The 27,538-nt window shown below is 38.9% G+C and overlaps 1 protein-coding gene across 3 annotated transcripts in view; it reads left to right on the top strand.

Annotated features, from left to right (window-relative positions):
- FREM2 (FRAS1 related extracellular matrix 2) overlaps nucleotides 1-27,538 on the top strand; it is a gene marked incomplete at its 5' end in the record, with an annotated part of 143,098 nt that overhangs the window by 56,759 nt on the left and 58,801 nt on the right. For all 3 annotated transcript variants that reach the window (XM_082435470.1, XM_082435471.1, XM_082435472.1), the window contains 4 exons: nucleotides 8,323-8,469; nucleotides 14,522-14,752; nucleotides 19,350-19,475; nucleotides 20,554-20,805. In XM_082435470.1, coding sequence (XP_082291596.1) covers nucleotides 8,323-8,469; nucleotides 14,522-14,752; nucleotides 19,350-19,475; nucleotides 20,554-20,805 — 756 coding nt within the window. The remainder of the gene's footprint in view (nucleotides 1-8,322; nucleotides 8,470-14,521; nucleotides 14,753-19,349; nucleotides 19,476-20,553; nucleotides 20,806-27,538) is intronic.

The raw sequence follows: 27,538 nt of genomic DNA, 5'->3' as shown, positions 1-27,538 counted from the left end.
CATTTTTATAACCATGAGTTCTCTGTTTAGAGCCTCCTCAGAGTCCAAGAAAATCAGTTTCCGTAGGGTCTGTTACTCCAGTTTTCCAAACAAGCAGAAAAAGGCATGAATCCCCATTCTTGGCTGTTGCTTAAATTGAGATTCTAGAACAGACTATCCTAAGATTCTCTAGGATTAGGAGTTATTCTGCATCAGAATTCATTCCATGTATATTATTTTCTAAGAGGTTAAAGATAACCCTATAAGTTACCTAAATTCTCATAATATTTCCAAATTACAACCGGTAGCCATGCAGGGAAACCCGTCCACCCTTTACCCGTGAGCCGTGACTGTGTCTGAAGCCTAGTGCTATACTGACCAGGGACAGATCTTGGAGGGAGGCCAGGGCTGCCGATCCGAGAATGCAGTAAGGATTCATTTCAGCTCACACTCCTGGGCATGAGCCAGGGGAAGGATTGATTAAAGGAAGGCCAAGTGTGTGTGGAGGAAGAACACTTCCACTCCCCGCACCCCATTGTGCCCTGTCCCAAAAGACTAACCTCTTGTGATTTGTATTGAGTTAACACAATTGATTCTTGTTCCTCGTAGTAATGTTCTATAAAATCACTGTGAATACTAAATGATAGCTCCCAGGGGAAGTACAGAGGTATATTCCCTGCAAGCCTTTGGTCATACATTTCATCAACCGATCAATACACAACCTTGTTTTCCGTGTGTTTCTGTTTAAAGACACCTTATTTGAAATATATGTTGTTGATCCATTAACATTGAACTCGTGGTCATCAGACTGTAACTCGTGCCTGAATGACGCTTATGGAACATGTGTATTTTCCCCGTAAGGGCACATCGCACCCTTCTTGTGCTCAGGAACACTGGACAGCACTTCAGCACTATGATTGGGGGCTATTTAAATAGAGAAATCACCAACGAAAAGCACAAAGATGTGGCACTAAACGGACAGTGAAAAGGACACTTGTTTACAGTACGAGAGCTGAAACAAGAACACTGAGAGTCAGATGATGCACATTTTTCAAAACTGCTCTGCAAGTGTCCAGCAAGCCCACAAAATAAATGTTATCGAGTGGATGAATTCTTAAATATGGGATCCCAGAATAATTAGAATTGTCTGTGTATTAACCTCTTGTAGAGTAGATGACTGGGAATTCAAGTCTTTGGAACCTCGTGTATGAATACCCATTATTTACACATTACGGGTATATGTGTGATCAAACCATGTTCCTAAGGAATGAAACTACACGTATTAAAGCAGATTGTGACGCTCTTACTTCTAGATGAACGTTGGTATATTTGTCAGCCCCATCTCCACCTCCGCATCACACGGTAACTTCTTATCTTTAGAGCCTACCGAAGAATAGAGAGTAGAGTGTAAACTAATCCATGCTTGAGCTCAATTCTATGTAACTCGTATGACAACGACCAAGATATCACAGCTCCATGTCTGCTTTTTTATTAGGAAGGGTGTGCTTATAAGTGCCTTGCGTGAGAATAGCCTAAAAGACCTCTACATGAGTGTGTCTATCCATAGAGGTCAACGTGTGTTGTGCCTATTTCTCTCCACCTCTGGGTCTTTGTCATGCTACTTGTCTTTCTATACATTTCTATGTATATTCTTTACATGTCTTTGTGGATCTGACCCCCTGTGCTATGCTGCCGCTTTTTCAGAATGTGTATAGCAGTGGGAATGGCGTGGGTAGGTGTGTACAAAATGGAGGAAGAAAATAATATCCCAATTATCGAAAGTTGTATTGCAGCAATTTTGGAAAAGATTATTGGACTAAATCCTTGGAGTTACTAAATAGTCAGCAAAATTATAAAATCTCTTGACAATTTTTCTGGGCCTGTCTGCCAGTTCTTCTGGAGTTCCGTAGGTCATACTAAGGCACAGCTGCCCTCAGATCAAGACTCTTCATCTCCGGGGCTCTGGGTCAGGATTAGCGCCACTACCACCCCTCCCCAGGGCAGATTTTGAATGCATCTTGACCACTCTCTCTTTGTCTTTAATATCCAATTACTTAAATAGGAAACGGAGAAGGAAATAAATATTGAGTAAATGTACTGAGCTCCTATCAAATTCTTTGAAGTTCCCTTTCTACTGGATTTCTTATCTCTGTTCTTATACTTAATCTTCCAGGAACACTTCCCCTCCCCCCGCCCCCATCCAGCTTTTTAAAATAGCTGTATACTTGATTTCCAGGTCAGCTTCCAGGCTGAACTTCAGGCAAATGGAATTTTGTAGCAAGCTAGAAAATCTTAGCAGGTTGGAAAAATATTACCAACGGATCATTTTCTATTGGTAGCTAACTTTTCTTCAAGAAAAAAAAAATTGTCAAAGCTAAACGGACACCCAGAAATGATCCTTATTTAAGCACAAGTCAAAGTCATGACACTAGTTTCGTATTGAAAAAAGTATGCTCTGTCTTTACAGAAATCAGGCAGCCCTAAGTTCCTAGGGAGGGCTAATTGAAGCTTGTGACTCTTTGTTATTCTAAAAAAAAACTTGTGTTCCCATTGAAAAAGAAGATGAAGATGACTAAAGACCAGCTGGAAAAGTTCAAATGAGGTCTTTTCATCAAAACCTTAATGGCTGTGGTGTCAGGGTTTGGGGACAAAACATTTGGGAGTGTAGTTATCAGCTGTCAAGCACCTGTTGTATGGATTTATGACAAAAGTTACAGACTTTAATTTGTTTCCAGTGAGACGTTGAGACTAGCTCCTTGAGCATCATAGATGACAGAATCTATTTTAGAAAAGCAAAGAATCACATTGAAGTGAAACTTTGCTGGTTTTTTAAGTTGTTTAACTTCATCTGAAGTTTCACATTCAGTAAGCTGTGGCTATTGTTATTAAAAGTGTCAACAATGATTATTCCCACTTTGAGGTTTTAGAGGAATTTACTTGGTAGGTAATTAATGAATAAATAACATGTCTTTCCATTCTTTAGATAAAATATGGAGTTCCATTGTGCAAGGCAATTTTAATAATGAGAGTTACAATAAACTTCAGCTTAGTTCCTCAGATCCTTATATCACTCCTGCATAATATAAGTAGTGCCTAAGATTTTACAAATTCTGAAATGCAATATGATTTGCATATGTAGAACTCAGAAGAGTTAGGTAGTATTTAATCCTATTCAGAGTTAAGCTTTATACATTTAACTTTGTAGTCTCTAGCAAAATATCTACTTAAAAATCCCCGATGTAGAGTGAATGCTGAATCTTTAAAACAATTGCCAGGAGCATGTCACTGTCTTGCAAAGCAAAGTTTCTCAGTATTGTTTTTGAATTTTATTTCAAATAAAATCTGAAAGTGGTCGACATATAAAATCCTTGGCAAACTTGTTCAGCTGTGTGTCACTTGAAACCCCTGATTAACCAGTAACCGGGCATCCTCCTCCTTCCAGAACATAAGCATCAACCGGAAAATAAGTTTTATAATTTATAATCTGTAAGTAGAGATGAAATTAGCTATCCTTAAGACCATCTGCATAATGGAATGGAAGGGTTAAACAGACCTTTTGTCATCAATAACCCCTGGAGGTATGATCTAGACAAACACAAATTCCAATAATTCACATTCATAGGTAATCATTTAAAATCTTTACACAGTGTTCATAGAAGTATGCAAGACATTTTAGAAAGAGTGTCATTAAAAATAATTTTCGGGCTTCCCTGGTGGCGCAGTGGTTAAGAATCTGCCTGCCAATGCAGGGGACATGGGTTCGAGCCCTGGTCCAGGAAGATCCCACATGCCACAGAGCAACTAAGCCCATGCGCCACAACTACTGAGCCTGCGAGCTACAGCTACTGAAGCCCGCGCGCCTAGAGCCCGTGCTCCGCAACAAGAGAAGCCACCGCAATGAGAAGACTGTGCACCGCAGTGAAGGGTAGCCCCGGCTCGCCGCAACTAGAGAAAGCTCACGCAGCAGCGAAGACCCAGTGCAGCCAAAAATAAATAAATTAAATAAATCAATTTTTAAAAAATAATTTTATTTAGGGAATTCCCTGGCGGTCCAGCGGTTAGGACTCAGTACTCTCACTGCCAGGGCCCAAATTCGATCCCTGGTCGGGGAACTAAGATCCCACAAGCCATGCCGCGTGGCCAAAAATTTTTTTAATTTAAAAATTAAAGAAATTAAAAGTTAAAATTAAAAAAAATAATTTTATTAAGAGAAAACGACTCAGTGCTAAAAGGGATATGTTACATTTATATAGGATATTTATATTGCCCATTAAATGAAGCACTACTGAACTTCTTTCAACCAAGACATTAGAGTGTCTAATTCATTAAATTGGCATTTTTCTAACAGTAAGCAAAATGAACTCCCTGCCCTCCTGGATCATGGGTTACAATGGGAGGAGACAGAGTGAACAAACAAAAAAGAAAGCATAAATGGGATATGAGGTTATGGAAAGCACTGGAGGGAAAAATTACCCAGAATAAAGGAGCTAGAGAATTCTGGGGTTTCCACTGGTGTTTGCTGTGTCATATTAAGTGTCAAGGAAAGGCCTCATTGACTCAAGATTCTTAACACATGCAATATTTAGAAAAAGGGTAACATCAAATCTTAAAATTAGCTAAAAATTGTTAAAGAAATAGAGAAATGGTATGCTTAGTGATCTCATTCTTAGATATAGGGGAAAGAAATAGGAAGAAAGTATACAGAATTATAATAAAATTCATTTGTTAAACACAAGAGTTACCAAATAAGTCAGAGGTTATTAATCACAAGTCAAGTAAAACTGTAGTATGTGCTTTGTTTTTGTAAGCTGAGAACTGTTATGAAATAAGGAATAAAATAGGAGTCACAAAGTAGCCATTTTATTACCAAAAGTCATACTTATCCATAGGATTTTTAGTCAAGGAAGAAGTCTTTAGATCTCATTGTGTTCCAGGCACTACGTTCGATTTGGACGCTAGAAAGATGAATTTGACCTGTGCTTGTCCTGGGGAAGTGCGCTCAGGCAGTTAGTGGCAGAATACACATGAAGATAAAAGAATTACAATTACTCTGATTGGAGATACAGAAGAAGTAGGCACTGCATGATAAGCCAGGCTTCCTGAGCTTTAGGTGAGCTGGACCTAAACAAATTGCAAGGAGGAGTAGGAAGCTAAAGATATTCTGGGCAGAAGACTTCCCACATGCTTTTGCATGTGGGAAGAACACAGTGAGAAGCTAGATATGACCAGCTGTTTCTCTCCGTGGAGAAGTGATGGGATGTGAAGCTGTAGGTATTGGATGGACAGGAGTGGCTTGGTATAGCATGACAAGAAGTTTGGAATAAAATCTAGGACTTGATGGAGCCACAGTCTAATTGAGAGAGAAGTGTGGCATAAGGTTGTTTTCAAGTAATGGTTAGTTGAGAAATCAGAAAGTTTTATGTATTAACTTAATTGATTAAATGTTATGCTATTCTTGTTGTTTGTCTATGACTTTCTAGAGGAAATGTTCCCAGTAATAGAACATAAACACAATAATGTAAAAAAGTATTTTTAAAGACAATAAGACCAAGTGTTGGCAATGGTGAAAGAATGCGTGCCAGTCTCAATCTCTGACAAAAATGAGTGCAATTAGTAAATGTGTACAATGAAACAATATGAGAGGATATCTGCTAAAGCACAAAACTGCACAAAATAATCAATAGGTGAAAAACTGCAGAGTCACAGAGATGAGAGGGCTGGGGTCGCTGCAGGAGGCTTCATGAAGGGGGTGGTAAAGGGAGCCTTTGAGGAGTAGAAGGTGCAAGCAGAAGAATGATGGGGGTTATCCCTGTAGGCAAAAGGACAGAAGTGACAGAAAGAGTGACGGTGGCAAATCCATGCAGCAGCCAGACTCTTGGATGGACCTCAGAGTGAGCAGATTAGAGACAATGGGAAGAAGACAGGGCAGGGCAGGTGAAACCAGAAATCTGCAAAGATAGCCTGATGGCTTGATGTGTGCAGCAGCTGTAGGGAGACGGGGCAAAGGAGGACTGAGTGCAGATGGGCTTAAGGCAGGTTAGTAGTCGGGCAGTGGGTGTGCAGGGTGGACTTGAGCATGCGTGGGGTGAGCGGGGGGAGCGAGCTAGCTTTTGTTGAAGGATGCTACGTATGTACCACACTGTACTGCATGGATATATGGGTTACCTCACTTGATCCTCACAGCAGACACTGGCATTAATTAATATGACCCTCATTTGATTCTCCAGATGAGGAAACAGAGGTCTAGGGAAGAAACTTGCTCAAAGTCAGACAGCACGTAAGAATGAAGTGGGCTATGGACTCCAGTTCTGGGGAGCCCCCAGCCCGTGGCCCCTCCTCTCCAGAACAGTACCCAGTGTCTAAGACATGGCAGGCATAATAAGTTCTTTTTTTTTTTTTTTTTTTTTTTTAGTGGGTCTTTTTTTTTTTTCTCTTCCTTCTTTTTTTTTTTTAATTAATTAATTAATTTTTTTAATGGCTGTGTTGGGTCTTCGTTTCTGTGCGAGGGCTGTCTCTAGTTGTGGCAAGCGGGGGCCACTCTTCATCGCGATGCGCGGGCCTCTCACTGTCGCGGCCTCTCTTGTTGCGGAGCACAGGCTCCAGATGCGCAGGCTCAGTAATTGTGGCTCACGGGCCCAGCTGCTCCGTGGCATGTGGGATCTTCCCAGACCAGGGCTCGAACCCGTGTCCCCTGCATTGGCAGGCAGATTCTCAACCACTGTGCCACCAGGGAAGCCCCATAATAAGTTCTTAAGGACAAAGTGTGGAATGAACTTCCTGTTCTCCAATCTATTTATATCTTAGATTTTTAAAATTAACGAAAAATTGACAGGTCCATAATCCCATCAATTTAAAACACCAAGCAGCTCCATATTTGTAATGTTTCATGTTACTACGTCACTGCATGCACAGTATCAATACCATTTGTTTCTGTATTTTGTGTTTTAAGTATTTCAACAAAAAATTCTTTTTTTTTTTTTGTTTAATGACTGAATCGTATTTCATTGATTTGATGTACCATAAATAAACTCTAAGATTTTTGGTTTGAGGGCTATTATAGAAAATATTGCAATGAATAGTCGCTTACAAATAGATTTTGCTTCTCGCACAGAAGGACTTACAAGATCAAATGGTATGAACATCTTTTTGTCTCTTGCACACATTGCCATGTAGCTGTCTAAATGGCTCGGTGCTAATTTACAATTTAAACAGCAATAAATAAGAAAACCAACTTCCCTAAATAATCTCGGCTGTTCTGGGTATTCTTTTTAATCTTTAGTACATGTCAATTCATAACTCAAAGACACTGCAATTTTTTTTTTAATTTCTAGCAAAGATGAACATTTTTTTCATGTGTTTGTTAATTATGTTTTCTTTCCCACGTGCGGATTTTTTGCTCTCAATCTGTTAAAGCCTTGATGTTTTCCTGTCTCATTTCTTTTTCTCTAGTGTAGCTCTGTATGAACTCAGAAGAGAAGAAACTGGAATTAAAATTGTGCCTCTAGCTGTGTTTATTATTTGGGCTTTTTTCCACCCTTTTACAGAAAGACTTAGAAATTATCGATGCCTTTGTGTATAAGCCTCACCTTACTCTGAAATAATTGGTGTAGATCAAAGGAAGTAGAGGGATACATGCATAGTGATCAGCTGATAACCATTTCTCTTTTCTTTCACCTAGCAGAGCAGCTTTCACATTAGAGAGATCACACACATTTTCTCCTGATAGGCGGCCAGCTCCATTTTGGTGGGAAGGTGGGAGGAGAAAGCCTTATCTTCAGAGTAGAATGGAATCAATGAAAAGACCTGTCTGTTTGCTTTAAGGAATGGAGTGGAATCTAGTGGGGAAGGGAGGTGGAGAAGGGATATTTGTTTTTCCTTAAGTGGTTATAATTAAAGCCTTCCACCCAATTGCTCAGTGAACCAGAAAAAGGTATTTGTGAAGTTGTGTGTGTGTGTTTAACATCACGAAAGAGCCCTGCAGCTTTCTTTATAGAAAAACTTGCTCTCCAGCGGCACCTTGTGGGGAATGAGTCATCCTGCAACTTGGATACTTGACTTTATGATTTAACAAAATTGCTTCTGGTAGTTCTGTGTTCCTTCCCTCTGACCCACTTCCCCTGCTAAAGATCAAGGGATTTTGCAAAGAATTATGTCAGTTGTTGTATTTCTGTATAACAGTCAGTGAACAGTAAGCTGTATCTCCATGTATGTATTCTAGATTGTGAATCAAACCAAGTAGCTAGAGTGATTCGTCATGTTGCATCATTAAAGTCGTCTTTGGAATGTCTAAGGTTATTCATTCGAGAAATCATTAATTCGAGGCTTGAAATTTTTGTTTTCCAGGTGGAAATAAGTTAACCAAGCAGCATTTTCGTCTGAATTGGGCATGGATCTCCTTTGAAAAGGAATATTACTTGATCAATGAGGACTCCAAATTTCTAGATGTCGTACTTAAACGTAGAGGTTACTTGGGAGAGACTTCCTTTATAAGTAAGTTTAATTTGCATTTCTTCTCAAAATCCCATTTTTCTAGCAAAAGTTCATAATTTTACAATGATTAAAAATGTTTAGTTTTCTGCTCTAGTTTTAAAGCTTAGGGAGAGGAGATATTGACAGTTAAAGGTTCTTTACTAAAGAAACATGCCAAAAGTTTTGTGTTGAGGCTAAATCAAAGAGACAAAGGCTGAAAAAATAGGAAGTATGTAATCAAAATATATATCTCTTCAAATCTTCTACCTACATATGATATTTCTCTGATATAAAATAACTTTACAAAATGACAGTAATCGCTCATAAATTAAAATAACTTAAATGTCACTAGATCTTAGAATAGGCTTAGGCAAATCTGTAATTTATAAGATAAAATCCTGCTGAAATATAAATTTATGAAGGCTACTTTAATACTAAGTAAACAAAAAACTGTTCAGTGACCTATTAGACATTGAAGTATAATTTACTATCTGTTTGTTGTATTTGAATGCTCTGGTAGGTCACTAAAAGTTTCAAAAACCCTAACACTACATAAAAGTGCTACATAAAAGATAAATGTGACTTTTCTTCCCAACAGTAAGGTGTTAAATACTAATCCTTTTCTGCTGCCTTACCCTTTTAAATAAAATCAACAAGGACCTACTGAATAGCATAGGGAACTCTATATGGGAAAAGAATCTGAAAAAGAATGGATAGATGTATATGTATAACTGAATCACTTTGCTGTACACCTGAAACTAACACAACATTGTAAATCAACTATACTCCAATATAAAATAAATTTTTTTAAAAAAGAGTCAAAAACAAATGAGTAAACCTTTTTCTAACTCCAAGCTCACATTCAATTACATGTAAGCATAAAATAGAGAAAAGTAGATATATTAGTCATTTTAAGCAGTAATATAATCAGCACAAAATATTTGGCATGGTGATGAAAACTTACAGCACCCCAGGTAATTATATTATTTTTGGTACCGTGTGTTATATAGACATCTAGGCTGATAGAATTTTCATGGGGTGAAAGCTTTCATTGTGAATATCAACTAAGGTAGGAATCTAGGAAAATGTTGGCAAAATAAAAAGTTGATAACCCTGTGTTTGTTTCCAAAATGATTATTTGAAATTTTAGTGGTCCATGAAATTCAAAAGCCTTAAACAGTAGATCCCTATCAACACACACACACACACACACACACACACACACACACACACACACACACACGCCCACACACGCATATTCTACACACCATACTTTTGCCATGAGCTCTATCCCCACCCACCTGCCACGATTTCCACTGATGCTGGGATGCTGGATATTAATTATCCCTTATTTCAAAAATGCTTTTTGTTTTTTAACTTTAGGTGAGGGTTTTTCACATTATGCTTTACTGATCCCTCAAGGCTACTCTGGCTTCAGGAGTGCTGGCCCACCTGCAGACCCATCTGGCAGCTCTGCTTTTATCATCTTTATTTGCCTGTGCCTCTTTGTAGGCGGTCATTTACAATCTGTGTTTAACCTTCTAGAGCACAGTGAATGCTCTTGTTGCCCTCAAAGAGGCATGTTCTTTCTGCGCACACACGTGTGCCTTTCAGATCAGGAATTTGATTCTGTCTTACATATTGTCAGTCAGAGATGCACCTTAACTGTGCTTTGTGCTTGAAAATATAGCAGATAATTAACAGGGAAAGTAATAACTAAAAGACAGAGCACCTTAGCAGTTCTTAAGGATGCTTTCATCTATTTGTGTTTTACCTAAATTCCCACTCCTAGTGCGTATATTTAGTTATTCACTCACATACGGCCCCTTGATAGCAATGGGAAAGTTAATGGTTGAAAAATATTTTTAAAACTATCTTTTCAGATTTTTCTCTCTGTTGCCCTTTTTAAAGCTGAATGCTAAGATATTGAACGAGCCTCTTTTTTTCTCCTGAAGTTATTTTTTCAATGAACTATTATTTCCTGCAGGTGTGGAGATGATTCATGATTCTAAAAAGGCTCTATAGCTCTACTTGGTTAACCTCACAAGGCTACTTAGTAACCCGGCGTGATAGAAAGTTGGAAAGACTTCTGTGTGTGGCCCATACCCATCGATCATTGAAGATGGTAATAGAATTCATGCTAGGACTGGGAATGGAAAAGTCAGGTTAAAGCAAAGGGTAGCCCTGTAGAAGTTCTGCAATGGATATGTTTCGTATTACTGTTCCCCTACAACCTCCAATTTCATGTATGGAGGTTTAGAATTAGATAGTTTGTATTATAGCTAAAGACAGAATATCATTTACCTTCAGGCACACAGTTAATAAATCATGAATTTTGTATATGTATTTTCTCAGAGATAATTGTTCATTTTATAACCATTATAACCCAATAATAAATTAAATATGTCTTTGCATCTCACAAAAAAATTTCAGTTTCCAAGATCTTATTGCTCCCAGTTACTGAACATGCATTAAATGCAAGATATTCCACTAAGCACGTTAAGTACTTTACCCATCTCTTTTACTCTTTACAATCTTTTTTATTTTTATTTTTTATTTTTTTAATAAATTTATTTATTTATTTTTGGCTGAGTTGGATCTTTTTTGCTGCACACGGGCTTTCTCTAGTTGCAGTGAGCAGGGGCTACTCTTTGTTGTGGTGCGCGGGCTTCTCATTGCGGTGGCTTCTCTTGTTGCGGAGCACGGGCTCTAGGAGCGCGGGCTCAGTAGTTGTGGCTCACGGGCTCTAGAGCGCAGGCTCAGTAGTTGTGGCACATGGGCTTAGTTGCTCCGTGACATGTGAGATCTTCCTGGACCAGGGCTGAAACCTGTGTTCCCTGCACTGGCAGGCGGATTCTTAACCACTGCGCCAACAGGGAAGCCCTCTCTACAATCTTTTATTCACTAACTCACCTAGTATTTTCTTGAGTGCTTGCTACATGCCAGACACTGTGTTAGGTAATGAACTGTGAGGTGATTATAACGATAGCTCATTTATTGAGTTATTATTACAGGCCAGCCCTGGTTCTCAACACCTCACATAGTCAACCCCAAGAAAAGTAGGTCATTATATCCCCTGTTATACAGGTAAGGAAACAGAAAGGTTGTCATATCCCCAAAGTTACATAGCTACTAAGGCCAGAAGTGAGATTTGGCTCCAGGGCAGATTCTCTTAACTACCACCCCACAGCACTTCTTAAATCCTCTGCAACCGAGGAAGTTAACTTGCCTATGATTTCATAGCCGCTATGTGGCAGAGGTAGGATTGAAGTCTAACCTCTCATTCCAAAGTACCTTGCTTAACCCCCATACCATTTTTCCATGCCACAGGAAAAGATGCAATTGTGGTTTCATTTAGTAAATCAAAGTAATATGTTTTGTTTAATAATTATCTTTGAAAAAAGAAGCATAAATTTAAGCCTTTTAATTTCCAGAATTCTTTTTGCCCCATGTAATAAAATTTTTGTAATATGTATGGTTTACTAGCTGAATATTTGTATCTCCAAGTAAGAGGAAAATTTTCGAACACTGAGTGTGTGACTGTCTTGTCTACCACATTAAAGTATGAACTAATCTGTCTCCTTCACAATCTATACACCATTTCTTCATCCTTTATTAAAATTGGGCACCTATGTACGAGTGCCTCATGGAGGTATGATGTATTTAGTATGTATCTACCCACCCTCAGATCTTAATGCACGTAAGACTTGCATGGGGATCTTGCTAAGATGTTGGTTCTGATTGAGTAGGTCTGGGGTTGGGTTTGAAATTCTGCGTTTCTAACAAGTGCCCAGATCTGGTCCATGCTGCTAGCCCATGGACCACACTTTTAGTAACAAGGTAGACTAGCCCTGCACTTAGAATAGGTACTATGTGTTAATTATGAAAAGGGAATCTTTATTTTTGACCCCAGGTAAATTTAACATTCCATCTTGGTCTTATTGTACCTTTTAAAAAAGACGACATGCCCTTCGTTGTTTTCTCATGTTTGAGAAGCATATCAAACAGCTTAAGACTGCAATCTTTTTCATAAAATAGAAGTCCATTCCTCTTCACCTGACGAATCAATGATATTGTCTATTTATACTTCACATTCAGTTGGGAATCTCCTTCAAAATCCACCACAAAATTACAGTAACAACTGAGATTTGGCTTTGCAACTTATTTTTTATTTAGGTTGGATGATCTGATTATCAGTTAGAAGTATGACTAGTTGGAACTAGCGGACATTCCTTGTATTATACGGAGTCCTTTTGGTTTTTCACTGCCTTTTGAATCTCCAGGAAAATATTGCATTGTTGATGAAACAAAACAGATCAGAAAAGTGGGCAGTAGCTATCAGAGGCCAAATAATAGATTCTTTTGCTGGTCGTACCACTGGGGATAAATGGGTCAATGAGCCGCGTGTGTGCTGGAACGTCAGAGAGAATGATTCCTTTCATCATCACCTTGGCAGTGAATTGTGGTGGATCCAAGAGGTGTTGACAGCCACTCTGTGAGCATTAGGAACCAGAGAGCTTAACAGGAAGTCTGCGATGCTCAACAAGATCCGTAGTGCTGAAATTCCTTGTTCTGTGCCCTTTTTTCTCTTGCCATTCAGTAAATTATGCTTCACCTCCTATTGAAAGTATGGAATATTTCTGAGATCTATAAGACAGAAATAGTTTAGTGAAATATTTATCTTCATTTTAAGATGAAACAAACAGTGATATATTCAGATGGAGAAATAAATATTCAAATTAATCTTGCAGGGTGGGATGAATTGGGAGATTGGGATTGACATATATACACTGTTGATTCTAGGTATAAAGTAGATAACTAATGAGAACCTGAAAGAAAAAACAAATTAATCTTTCATAGGCACCACAGGACAGAGGTTTTATCTGTTCTGTCTGGCTCATAGTAGGCACCCAATGAACGTTTGTGGTTGAATGGATCTTACTTGGTCCAGTTTCTAGTTTGAAGAACAAAAGGGCATTTTCTGAAAATAAGATAATTTTTTTCAGTTAAGTGAGAAATGGTACAAAGATTTTATTTTCAGACTTTTTAATTCTAATAGGCACAAGATTTTATTTTTCTCTTTTTAAATCTACCAACTTCTCTGAAAATGCCAATGTTTAAAGGAATATATTTGAAAATTAATCTATTAACTTGTATCATTAAGAGGTTCTGATTCAGTACTTGAAAATATACTAGAACAAGTACTAACTGCAATTTTGTAATTTTTCTCTGATGTTGAATTTGTTGACTCTTACTCATTGCTTTACAGGTAATATATCTTATGATTTGAGTATGTGGCATAGTAATGGCAAATAAAGATGCTCTTGTAATGTACTTAGAGACTCAGGGATCCTTTAACCTTCCCAGCTAACTGAAATGGACCTTGAGTGAACCAACAGAGTACTGCTCATAATAACCATATATATTTAGCTCTCCAATTCTCTTCACATGGCTTCGTGGAATTCTGGAGTGCTACACAAAGAAAAACCTGGCAATAGTCATGTTGACAAACACTGAATTAGATTTTTTAAAGGTCCTAGTTCCGTTAAATGTTTAGAGAATATTATAATTTTTTTATTATTATGCTTGGCCATTTACAGCTTAGATTATCAAAGAATTCTTTGACTCACAGAGTCTCTTGTTGGCTTATATTTTCTAGTTAGAGAATTTTTCTTAAGTTTTTAAAATATAACACATGCAATACAACCCATGCAAAAAAGTAAATGTGAAGAGTTTTTAGACTGTACGAATTTGTGGGTGTGAGACTATTTCAGAATGTGAGCATCAATTTCCTCGGTCCTGTTTTACAAGTGGTTCTAACACAAACTTAGCTCAAAGAATATACAGCAAAACCATAATGGGGCAAGAGTAGAACAGAATCATGGACTGCTTAACACCTACAGTAGAACACTTTTGTTGTAAGACCCATACCCAATTGTCCATTTCATGGAATCAAAGCAGGATTTACTTTGCACTGCAGGATACAGTGACACACAAAAAGTTAATAACAAGGAAAGCCTTAATAACCTAGTTGAAAATGAAACAAAGGAAATGATATTGTGTTTCTGTGAAGGTATTGGCTCAAGAGATGGGACTGCAAAAAAAGACAAAGACTTCAAGGGCAAAGCACAGAAACAAGTGCAGTTCAACCCAGGCCAGACCCGGGCCACGTGGAGAGTGCGGATCCTGAGTGATGGGCAACACGAGCAGTCCGAGACCTTCCAGGTGGTTCTCTCAGAGCCCGTGCTGGCTGCCCTGGAATTCCCTGCAGTGACCACAGTGGAGATCGTGGACCCAGGAGATGGTAAGAGCTACCATCAACTCACTGCTGTTGTCACTGTTGGGTTTTTATGACAAAACACCTTATAAAGGAGGTTTTAAATTCAATGTTTGGATTTTCCATAGAGAGAACTTTCTAGATGAATGGTTCAGTATTCTCAGATATGCTGATGGGAGAGAGAACCCAAAAATTAATGAAAGGAAGCTATAGTTTTTCAAGTCAATGAACTACAAATATACATAGGATTATTAATATGTTCTTTCTCTTATTATAATTTTATCCTTTAGAACCGACGTCGCTCATCTCATTTTTCTAGAATTATTTCATGACTTTTTAAAGTCTTTTAAATGTGTTTTGAAATGTCCTTTAAACAAATGCTTTAAGAATTAGACCATTTGGGGATTAATTTGTTCTCCATGTAACACTTTATTCAAATTTCTTCATATATTCACCAGCCAAAACTTTTCATTCTGCCATATGTTTCCACATTTGTTACATAATACCCACCAACCCACCCCCTCTCCTTGGTGAAAAATATCTTGCATCATTGCTCTTAATTTCTATTAGATCATGTTTTCTTGTCAATGCACACCCTTGGGTGATGTTGGTTAAAATAAACCTCACTGATTTGAGTGTAAATTGACCTTTCCCTCCCCTGCCATACTCCTCCAGTCTTGACTTGTCTCAATGCAGCCAGGGGAAAAAAAAAAGGTTGAATTGGCTTTTTGAGGGCTGGCATTTATACAAAGCTTGGTGAGCCTCCTCTAAAGCTAAAATCCTGTCAGAAGACAGACGTGACTTTCTTTTAAACCGCCAGCCTACTTATTTCGTTAGTCAGAAAACTCTTAAATGTTCTGTGAAGATACAATCTACTGAGTACGTGAAACGGAGACATATGAGGAAATTTCTGGGTTTAACAACTGAGCATAATTAAGGAGAGAGGATAAGAGAACCGGAGCTCTGGCTCTGTTTGTTTAACTAACATCTCTGCCTTTAGTTGAATATGAACTTCAGTTATGTTTGTCATTTCTGTTAAAGAACAGAACTGAAATGTTCATTAGCATTTAATTACATTTAATTTTATCTGCATTATCTTAGGAATAAACAATTAAATTTTCTTCTAGTCCTGAGTTTGGGGTAAGTGCTAGCATAATAAAGCTTTTCTCTCTTTTGAACAAGCCCATGACAGCTTTAATACATATAAACTGGCGCATTAGTTACAGTTTGTTTGAAGCCATTTCTTTTATTTTTTTTTTTTTTAAACTTTGGGTTTATTGATTTATTTATTTATATGGCTGTGTTGGGTCTTCGTTTCTGTGCGAGGGCTTCTCCAGTTGCGGCAAGCGGGGGCCACTCTTCATCGCGGTGCGCGGGCCTCTCACTATCGCGGCCTCTCTTGTTGCGGAGCACAGGCTCCAGACGCGCAGGCTCAGTAGTTGTGGCTCACGGGCCCAGTCGCTCCGCGGCATGTGGGATCCCCCCAGACCAGGGCTCGAACCCGTGTCCCCTGCATTGGCAGGCAGATTCTCAACCACTGCGCCACCAGGGAAGCCCGGTAACAGTTAAGTTTTATTCCACTGTAAAACTTTCCCACTCCTCTGCCTGCCTTTGGGTCTCAGCCAAATACAAGTGATGGTGGCTGAATAAATAGCTTTTGCTTGTTTCATCCCACTGCGTGGTCTTTGTTTATTTCCACAGTATCTTGCTCTGAGTAAAAGCCAAAGCCCTGCCAGTGGTCCTGAAAGCTCCGTGTGATCCACTCACCCCCACTCATCGTCACTTCACCGGCCCATGTTCTGTCCTCTCCTCCTTGCCCAGTTTACTCAGACCATCAAACCACACTGGCGTCCTGGCCATTCCTTGCATATACCTGGCCTGAAGTATATACACTTGTTCATTCCCTTTGCCAGGAATTCTCTTCCCTAAGTTGCGCACATAGGGTATCTCATTACCACCTTGCGATCTCAGCTCAAATGTAACTCTATCACAGACACTTTCCTGTATAATACAGACCTGCCGTGGCACATACCATGCCCCAGCCCTCCCTCCACCCTCCACCCGCCCTGCCCCACTGCATCCCCGCCGGCACACTCCGTCTTCTTCATATCATTTGTCACCTCCTGGCATACTATATATTTTCTTGAATATATGTTTATTTTCTTCCTCCTCCCCACCCCCAACTAGAAAGAAAACTCCATAAGACCAGGGATTTTGTTTACCTCCATGACTCCTGTGCCTGGTTCAGTGTCTGGCAAGTAGAAGTCATCCAATCAATGTTTGATAAATGAATAATTTGTTATAAAATCTTACATCCACAGATTTTTTTTAATGGTGCCATTTTTTCAATTGCTGTATCAGTCAGAGTCCCAGGAGAAAACAAATGGCACATTCAAAATTAGCAAATTTAAAATAATTTAATAACATGACTTTTGCAAAGATGAGGGCGAGAATTGGGGAACCACCAGGTTCAGTTAAGTGTCCCAAGGCTGGTAAGAGCTGGTACCATCACCACCTCTAGGCCTCGGGGGAAAGGGAAGGAGAAGTTAGCTGGACCAGTGAGCGAGCTAGGGTGGCCAGTGGGCACGATGACCTTTACTTGGTGGGGTACAGCCAGCTCTGGAGCCTTGAGGGGAGCCAGGGGGATGAATGCTTGACCTTGACGGCCAGCGTCCACTATTCCAGCGTCTTTTATAATCATCCAAAGCAGTGTGGCTTACTGTTTTGAAAATAATCATGAAGCATTTTCCGTGTGTGTGTGGGACCTCCAGTGAAACAGACTCCTAAGCAACTTCCAAAGTATCTATTTGAGGGTTATCCTGTCAAACTGTTGAACTAAACGTTCTATTGAACTAAATGTAGTTTACATTGAACCGTGATTTTCAACAATTTAATTATGCCATTTTTATTATTTAGTGTACCTTTGCGCTACCTTAAAAATGAATCATTGAGACTCATAGTATTGTATAAATACAATGTATACTCTGTGCTATTGTTATTCCTCTAGAGGAGGAGGGAAACCACAGATGTGTTCCTTACAGTGATACATAGATTTCTAAATTCTAAAGGGACTGCTGTTTAAAACACAGTAAACAAACAAAAACACCAAGTGTCAAACAATGCATTATTATACTTTTATTTTTTTATTTTATTTATTTATTTTTTAACATCTTTATTGGAGTATAATTGCTTTACAAAGGTGTGTTAGTTTCTGCTGTATAACAAAGTGAATCAGCTATATATATACATCTATCCCCATATCTCCTCCCTCTTGCGTCTCCCTCCCACCCTCCCTATCCCACCCCTCTAGGTGGTCACAGAACACTGAGCTGATCTCCCTGTGCTATGCGGCTGCTTCCCACTAGCTAACTATTTTACATTTGGTAGTGTATATATGTCCACGCCACTCTCTCACTTCGTTCCAGCTTACCCTTCCCCATCCCTATGTCCTCAAGTCCATTCTCTACGTTATTCCTGTCCTGCCCCTAGGTTCATCAGAACCATTTTTTTTTTTAGATTCCACATACATGTGTTAGCATACAGTATTTGTTTTTCTCTTTCTGACTTATCTCACTCTGTATGACAGTCTCTAGGTCCATCCACCTCACTACAAATAACTCAATTTCGTTTCTTTTTATGGCTGAGTAATAATCTATTGTATGTACTTTTTTTTTAATCTATAGATTTTTTTTTTTTTTTTTTTAGTTTTGGCTTTGTTGGGTCTTCCTTGCTCCGTGCGTGCTTTGTGTAGTTGTGGCGAGCGCGGGCTACTCCCCGTTGCGGTGCGTGGGCTTCTCCTTGCGGTGGCTTCTCTTGTTGCGGAGCACGGGCTCTAGGCACGCGGGCTTCCGTAGTTGTGGCTCGCGGGCTCTAGAGCGCAGGCGCAGTAGTTGTGGCTCGCGGGCTCTAGAGCGCAGGCGCAGTAGTTGTGCCTCGCGGGCTCTGTAGCGCAGGCGCAGTAGTTGTGGCGCACGGGCTTTGTTACTCCGCGGCATGTGGGATCTTCCCGGGCCAGGGCTTGAGCCCTTGTACCCTGCATTGGCAGGCGGATTCTCAACCACTGCGCCACCAGGGAAACCCCATTGTATGTGCTTTTAATCATTAATCATTCAAAAGGAACACGTTTGGGGTAAAAAAAATAATAATAGAGTGGACATTACAAGATCTGAGTTGTAATCCTGACTCGACCAGTAAGAGCCCTTGACAAATAAACTCTGTGGGTCCAAGTTTCCTCATCAAAGTAAGAGGTGAGACAAGATGACTTCTGAGGTCTCTTCTGAGTCTAAAAGTCAACTACTCCATCAGAAGGTGGTGATCTTCCCCGAGAGAACAAAGTTGGATTTAAAGGAAGTGTGTCAGCAGCACTTATTAATTGAGAAAAAAAAAAACAATTACTGGAGATAAAAGCAATGTTGGATTTTATTTGTAGGTTAAGAATGCACTAGCCCGGAGCCTACACACGCTATACCTGCTTCTTCTCCCCTGTCTTCCCTCCTTCCCCTCACACTGCGCTATTCTAAAAGAATATGCCAGGGGAAATTATCAATCATGAGAGCAATTAATTTGCACAGGATTATGTCCTATGTAAGACACTCAGACAAAAACAATTGTGTTTTCTCCTTAGAATCAACTGTGTTCATCCCCCAGTCTGAATACTCCATCGAGGAGGACATTGGTGAACTGCTCATTCCCATCAGGAGAAGTGGAGATGTGAGCCGGGAGTTGATGGTGATCTGTTATACACGGCAAGGTAGCTCGATTTGCGAATGAACTAAAATGTCCCCGCAAAGATATAAACAAGCCTCTTTAACATGTTGGAGCCATAACATTATGCCACGAAAGTTATACTTTACTAGTCCAGTTTTCAAATAGGAAAAAAGCATGCATGCGGACGTCTTCCTTCACTATGGCACCTTTGAGGACCTGGAAGGACTCTGCTGCTTATTGAAAACATTTCTGATTCATTTGGTTGCTTTAATACTCAAGGCCTTTGGGGTTGTAAGAAGTTGAAGCTCCCCTCTCCCGCTCAAGCCTGCTCAAGTAGAAGGGGGTTATTGTTAAAAACAACAACAAAAAAAGAGGCAAAGAAATGCATACCCAAGGAAAAGAAACTAATTTCAAACTGGTCTGAAACTCGTAGCAACCACATTTCAAAACATTTGTTTTGCTCATTGAGTAAGCACTCTCTGAAAGGTGATTTTATGCAATACAAAATTAAAATTAATACATAATACTCATTAATATACTAAACATCTTTCTAGGAAACACGTAGACTTTTCTAAGAATGTAAAAGAAAAGGTCATAAATGCAGTTGACACTGCAGACTTTCATTAAAATTTTCATTAACATATGTGAGTTGAAAGGTAGTAAAGAATAGCGGTCAAAATGCAAATTTCAGGATCAACCTTGAGCTCTGGGTCCCAGAACAAGTGGTCGGACTTCTGTAAACCTCAGTTACCAAACGTGTAAAGCCCAATAGAGTGGTTAAGAGGATTACAGAAGCAATGCATGTAGAGCGCTTGGCACTTTGCCTGCACACAGTAAGCACTTGAATACTAAGCTATTATTCTGTGTTATTGTGTTGTTTTAAAAGACCACTGGCAGGAAGCAGAGGAGAAAACACTTGAAATGTACTATTTGTCAGATGTTGGAGACCATTATAAAGGTGACTCATGGTGCTAGCACAGTATGGAGGAGATATTGCAGTTTTCAGGGGTGTTCATAGATATGATGGACCATGAAAATGCTGCATTTGAAAATAATCGTTTCTGGAGGTACCCTTGTAGTATGTTCTACATAAACCCCTTTTGGATTCTCTCTGTTTCCAGGAACGGCAAGAGGAACTGTGCCAACATCAGTGCTGTCCTATTCTGATTACATATCCCGGCCCGAGGACCACACCAGCGTTATCCGCTTTGACAAAGATGAGCGGGAAAAAATGTGCCGGGTCGTTATAATTGACGACTCCTTGTACGAAGAGAAGGAAACATTCCACGTTCTTCTGAGCATGCCGATGGGTGGGAGAATTGGATCAGAGTTCCCAGGGGCTCAGGTTACAATCATCCCTGACAAAGACGATGGTAAGTACTAATTTACCCGAAAATTATTCCTCCTACCAGGCGCACCAACATCAGGCACAACCTTCTGAACAGAAAGATGAGAGTGCAAAAGAATTTTCACATGCACATTTATCTTATGCTTGATTTTATAGTGCGATTAAGATTCTAAGTTGGCTGCATCAATCAATTTGTCTTTCATGATTTAGTGTTTTCAAAGGGCAAAGTCACACCTATGTGTCTTCTCCTGTGTACAGTTTCTTTTACAGCACCATTTATCATTAGGTGATTAAACTTTAAAAATTTCCTGGTGAAGAATTGAAGCAATTTTAATACACAATTTATCTTTTTGTTTGTTTGTTTGTTTTGCTTTGATTGCAAAAGCTTCTGTTTTGTAACTTTAATCTCCGTGTTTAAACTCGTTTAACAAAGAAACCCATCAGACGAGGCTATTAAACGAACGAGGAAGGTAATAAATATATGGAAAATTGAGTCCAACAGGCTTCCCAAAAGGGGGAGGGTTTATCCTAGACTGCTCTTCCTGAGAGGAACCTAATTACCATGAAATAATCCCTGTTTCTGAGCAGAAAAAGGAGGAAAAGGGTCTTAGTCATCACAGTTCAAAAAACAGTTTGTCCTTTCTTGTGAGAAAAGAGAGAACAATAAGAAAGACTGTGAATAATCTTGTAATGAAAGTGAGAGCGGTAAACTGAGAGATAGGACCCCAGGACTTGAATATTTTTCTGTCCCTCTTGAATTTTCCTCATGGTAGATAAAAAGAGGAACAAACTCGCTGGATGAATCTTTTGGTTCACAAACTGCAGGAGAGTCAGAAGACTGTCATTCGAAATAATCTGAAAACTCAGGAAGTTAAAAATTACCTACCCGGGAAGTGCTTTGATGTTTAAGTGATAGTTAAGTTAAAAAGGCTTTAATGTGCCTTGTGAGCTTATACTCTGTTCCAAGCCCAGCGCTGGGTCCTTTGTACATTGTCCTCCTAACAATCCTGTGAAATATATAATGTCTGTTTTTTACTGAAAAGTAATGAAAATTAGAAATGATTTTATCAAGAGGGATTTGAAGAAAGTCTTACTTCTACCTTAAACTTAGGTAATGTCCGGTAGCTTTAGTTGACTAGTTTAATAGGAAATTCTATTTTGTATTTAAATATACAGAAATTTTATTTTAAATTCAGTTGATCTCAGAGAAGAAGCCAATATTTTGAATGTCAGTCAGAACAGAATTAATAGTCCACCCTAAACACCTATCTGCTATCTAGATATCTCTCTGTTTTTATTAATATAGATAGAAAGATAGAGGTTTAATTTTAAAATAGAAAATACATTTAATGATTACTTTGGTTCAGTTTGTTTTGTTGGCAAAAAATTTTTTCCATATGGATTGTTACAAGATGCACATGGGAAAAAAATAAAGGTTCAGAAAGAAACTATTATTTATTAAGTGCCAAGCATTTTCACTTGTACATTGCTAGATCTTTTCAAGAGTAAAGGGTGATGTCATTTTTTTACATATGACAAGGCTGAGAGAGGCCAAGTGATTGACTTGAAAATACAAAGCCAGTACGTGGCAAAGTTAGTATTATCGGAGCCCCATATATGACCTTTCCATACTGTCAGTCTGCCTCTAGAACAAGTGCCTAGTGGTGACAAGTTTGTGGAACCATAGGTACAGTATCTACTACTACATAATATTTGCTAAATGCTTTATTAGTATCAGTGTTTCATTTGAGCATTACAATTCCCTGGTGTAGACAGCTAAAGAGGTATTAGGAGTGGGGTAGCCAAAGCTCTTAGAAGCTTTTCACCCCAGAAGAGGACTGGAGAATTTGGATGCCACAGGCTTTGATTTTAAGGCATTAGAGTACCATGCAAACACTGGACCAGGAGTTTGTCAGGAATGTTACCAGCAATCACCCAGCCCCCGTTTAATAGATCAGAAGTCCTGTGTATACCTCTGTTTTCTCCCATTTGTCCTTTCCCTTCCACTTCTAATTTTATTTTTTATTTTTTAATCGCTCAGGTCTCACTAACGTCTTACATTGTGGGAAGCACCACAAGTTTTCTAAGGATAAAATAAAACAAAGCAAATAAATAACCCCTACCCTCAGAAAGCTTTCATTGTAATGAAGGGAACAAGGCAAATGTACATTGAACAGACTCACAAACATAAAACTTCACCAGAAAGTACACCATTAACTATAAGCAAATACAGTGGTATCCTCTACTTTAAATAAATTCACAATGTAAAATTTTAACTTAATAAAGTACAGCACAAATTTAGCTTTGGAAGAAGAAACTTGCCACTTCAAAGATCCCCTAGTGGAGTAAATCAAGAGATGGAATCTCTGGATAGTGTCACATTGCAGTTTAATAAATATTTATTCCTTTCTTCAGCAAAGATTTTTTTAAGAATCAAAAATTCACTCATTCATACATCTATTCATTAAAAATATGAGTGAAGCACCTCTGTACTCACATATTTCTCAGTGCAATAGCTACAAGGGGACACGAGCTCTGAACTCATGGACTTTTCAGACTCTGGGGGGTACACAGATAAGTGAACAGGCAAGCATAAAATAAATGTAATAAGTGCTCTGCTGAGGAAAGAACAGCTTTCTCTTTCAGGAAGAGCTTCTTTGAAAACATGATTTCCTAGCTGAAATTTGAGGACAATATCAGAGTAACCCGGCAAAGAGAGAAGGAAAGTGTGTCCACAAGTGCAAAGGCTGAACGCATGTGATGCTTTCAGGGAACTGAAAGCTTGGATAGAGCACAAATCTGCAGCTCAAAGGAGTGAATAACAAAGAAGAATTTGGCTGGGCAAGGAGTTAATCTGATGGGATTGGGTAGCCATGTAAAGAAGTTGTGTTTGATTACTGAAATAGAAATCAGAAACTACCAGCAGGTTATAAGGAGAGTGACAAAATCAGATTTGCATTTTTGAGATATTACTCTGCCGTGGCTAAAATGCAGAGACTAGATTGAACTGCTCTGAAGGCTGTTGGAGAAGTATGGGTGATAGGTGATGGCGGCTCGAACAGGGTGGTTGTATGAGGATGAAGAGACCAGGGAGCATCCAGGAGATAGTGCCGAGCAAGAATGGACACGACGTGGTAATTGACTGGCGTGAAAGGCTAGAGGACAGGAGAGCCCAAAGAATGATAGCTTGGTTTCCAACAGGGCAGTTGGGTTAAGAGTGGTGCAGTTCACTGAGACAGACAAGACAGAAGTAGAACTGGCGTAGGGACAAAACAGTGAGTTCATTTAGGATGTGTTAGTTTGAAAAGGCTGCATGACTTCAAAGTGCTGGATATGGAGTAGGCAAACGGAGATATAGGTCTGGAGATCAGGACAGAGTTAGAGACATTAAATTACATGTTATCGCTATTGATAATAATAAAAGTCATGCAAGAGGATAAGATGGCTTAAGAGGACATGCAAAAATGGCCCGCATATGACTTATGATGTGGACAGATTTTACCTGATTTCCATATTTTTTTAAAAGGAGCACATTTCACGAATGTTAAGCAGAGATAGGAAAGAGTGAAGAGAAAAGTAGTTAGTATAAGGGTATGACAATCCCAGCAAAGAAAGTGCTGAAAAGAATCTAAGGATCAAACATGTTTCAGTGTCTAAGTGCTGTCAAACATTTTTAATCTGTAATGTCTAACATGCAGCAAGCTAGGACATTCTCTTAATTCCTCTTGCTATTCCAAGCTTTGGGGGATTTTTTTTCAACATGCAACTGTTTCACTTGTTTTTTAAATAATAGGAAAGATAAACCTAAAACTTATTTTAGAGAAATTTGCTTTGTGATCATCTTTGTTGGAATACTTCATATCTTATGAGCTTTGGGGTCAACTTTTATTAATGTCTCTGAACCTCAGTTTCCAGGAGTAAAATGAAGAGTTTACCTGTATTACCTATATTTTACTAGTTTTTCCTATATTTTTTCATTTTAGAAGTTGAAATCTTACGATGTACATAGTTTATAAGCGAAAACAGTACTGCTACACATAAAGTACTGTCTATGCAGACTTTCACCAGTTCATCATGGAAAGAAAGAATGCCCAGGTTAATGGGGAGAAAGTCAAATTTCATTCAGGTGCAATAATGCAGTTACTAACAGTTGTCACATTTGAACACTTACTACGTACAAAGGACTTTACATGAATTATCCAGTTAAATCTCAAAATAAGGTATCTTCTCCATTTGATTGATGGAAAAATTAGACTTACAGAGGCTAAGAAAATTGCTTAATGTCACACAGACGCAAAGTGTTGGATATATGTCCTAAATTTAGGTCTATTTAAGATTTGATGTGCTTCTCCACGAGGCTATAATGAATCCTGAAATTCATCAAAGGGATTAAAATATGTCATACCTAATGACATAACTGAAGAGATACGATTGTCATAGAATCTAGGAAAGAATAATCCAAGTATAGGTCAACATTGGTCAAGGGAGGGGTGTTGTTTCTGAAGGTGGCCAATTGTTCAATCACTAAAATTTTATGTAATTGGAGTAGGGAAAATATTTAAGCCTGCTACACAATCTGAGTGAAATACCCTGCATGACTTTCCAACACTTTGCTCTGATTGCTGTCTCCGTTTCTGTGGTAATGGGCATACCAGATGACGAGTCCACCGACCAAATGTTCCCGGACTAAAAAGAAACAAATCCTTTATAACTTTGTAACTCAAAGCAATCTGAATTTTTAAAAAAGGAATTGATTCTCCAAAGCCGGATTATTCCTCAGTGAAATTACAGGATACCATTTCTGTGGCTGCAGAGTGAAGGACCAACACCTGGACGGAAAGTCACTTTTCTTAGGTGCAAATGTTTGAAAATCTCAGCTGGGACCAAAGGTTTTCTCTGTACTCTTAATTATATGAGAGTAGAGCAGGGGCTTAAAGGACAGAAATATGTCCTGATTAAATCTGTATTACATCTTTAAGAAACCGCTGAACTCTTCACTGTGTCTGGAAGAGACTTACACATGAACAACATGCTGACACAAGATCAGTACTGTCATTTTGTGCAGATATCCTGAACATCAGTGTCTTCAGTCCTCAGTACTTCAGTAAAGGTTACTATTTAATACTACAGCATTTGTTCCTTAGGAAGAGTATCAAGTCAGTGCTAACAGTATTTCACTAATCTTTGCTGTCAGTCTTTGGAAGTTAATTAAGGAACACTTAAGCTGAATCCATTTTCTGCTTTTGTGTGCCCACCCGCAGGGGTGTTCACTAAAGTGGCTGCCTTCCTTGACGCCCCCCTAGAAAAATTACCATGCTAGTAGATATAAACCAGAGACACGTAAAAGGCAGCATAGCATGGTGAGCCCTGTAGTAAATGTAACTCAATTCAGTGCCATTCAAAAGCTTCCTGACATCAGAAAAGCTTTCTCAACAGCAGGAGTACCATAGAGAAGAAAGCATTTCTAGTGCTAGAAAAATACATCATGATATGGTGTGTGGGTGAAATAGGTTTTATGCATTTGTACTGAGCTGAAAGGCTTGGTCAACATTCTTTTTATTCTTGAATACTATTATTTGCATTTGTGTAAACTCCAATTAAATAATGCCAGGCCAGTCTTTGTAAGGAAGGCCAAACTCAGTTAAACTAACAACTTGACAAAACAAAGTTACATTCTGCATTTGGTATGCTTGGGTTAGAACAATATTAAAAAATCAAGAAATGGAAAAATGAGTTTCTGACTGCTCAGAATATTAATGCATTGAAGCCCTTAACAGACTACTTAATGTAGTTGATAATGCTAAGGATTCAGGGAAAGCTAATGGATGTTTAATGAGTTTCTGGTCTGTGGGGAGGCATTGCAAGAATTTGCTGAATAATATAGATTATATCCATTTTTCCACATGGGAAGAATACTAGTTGAATGATGTAGATATTACACCCTTTGAAAACAAAAATAAGATAAAGGAAAACATATGAAATGTCTTGCATTTAAAAAAAATGTAATCTCACATACCACACACAGAGCAAATATTTATTGTGCACTTACTAAGTGTAACAGGTGGGGATTATAAAGACGTTTAAGACATGGGCCAGGATCTCAGAAAGCTTAAAATCTATTTGGGAAAAAAAAAAAACAACTAAGTGCGTAAAAGGTTAAAGGAGAATAATTTATTTCAGTAATAATTTGAAACACCACAAAGCAGACAGAAGAAGGCAGAGTGTGATTAAAAGCAACTGTATGATCACTCTGTGAGTCAAGAGGAGGGACAGATAAAGGCTTTAACAGATGGAAAGGATTTAGGTGAATGGAGAATAAGGCAAAGTATTCCAAGATCGCATGCGTGAAAGCAGGAGGGAGAGAAAGACATGGGGGCAGAGGGCAATCCAATTTGGCCACGTTGCCTTTTCTGAGAAAGGCTCATTGCCCAGCTTCCAGGATTAGGTGTTAGGAGATCTGGGCTGTGGATGCATTTTTGCTGCTTTCTAGTCAAGGAATCTTCACCAATCCACTTGTCTACTTGTACCTGTTTTCCTCATTTGAGTATATCATCACCTGAATTTCTTATTTTACAGAATCTTCATGAGGACCAAATAGCATCTATATGAGAGCACTTTAAAAACTAGCTCAACTAAAGAAAGGGTGGGAGTCACTGGCAGTTCAGTCTGGAAAAATGGGTTGGAAACACATTGTGGATGCCGTTGAATGAGATAAGAAGTTCTGAGTTTACTTCGTAGGGAGCACCCAGAAGTTTCTG

The sequence above is a fragment of the Balaenoptera physalus genome, assembly GCF_965194825.1.
Source record: "Balaenoptera physalus genome assembly, chromosome: 18".
NCBI lineage: Eukaryota > Metazoa > Chordata > Mammalia > Artiodactyla > Balaenopteridae > Balaenoptera > Balaenoptera physalus.
This window is presented reverse-complemented; position numbering and strand designations above follow the sequence as displayed.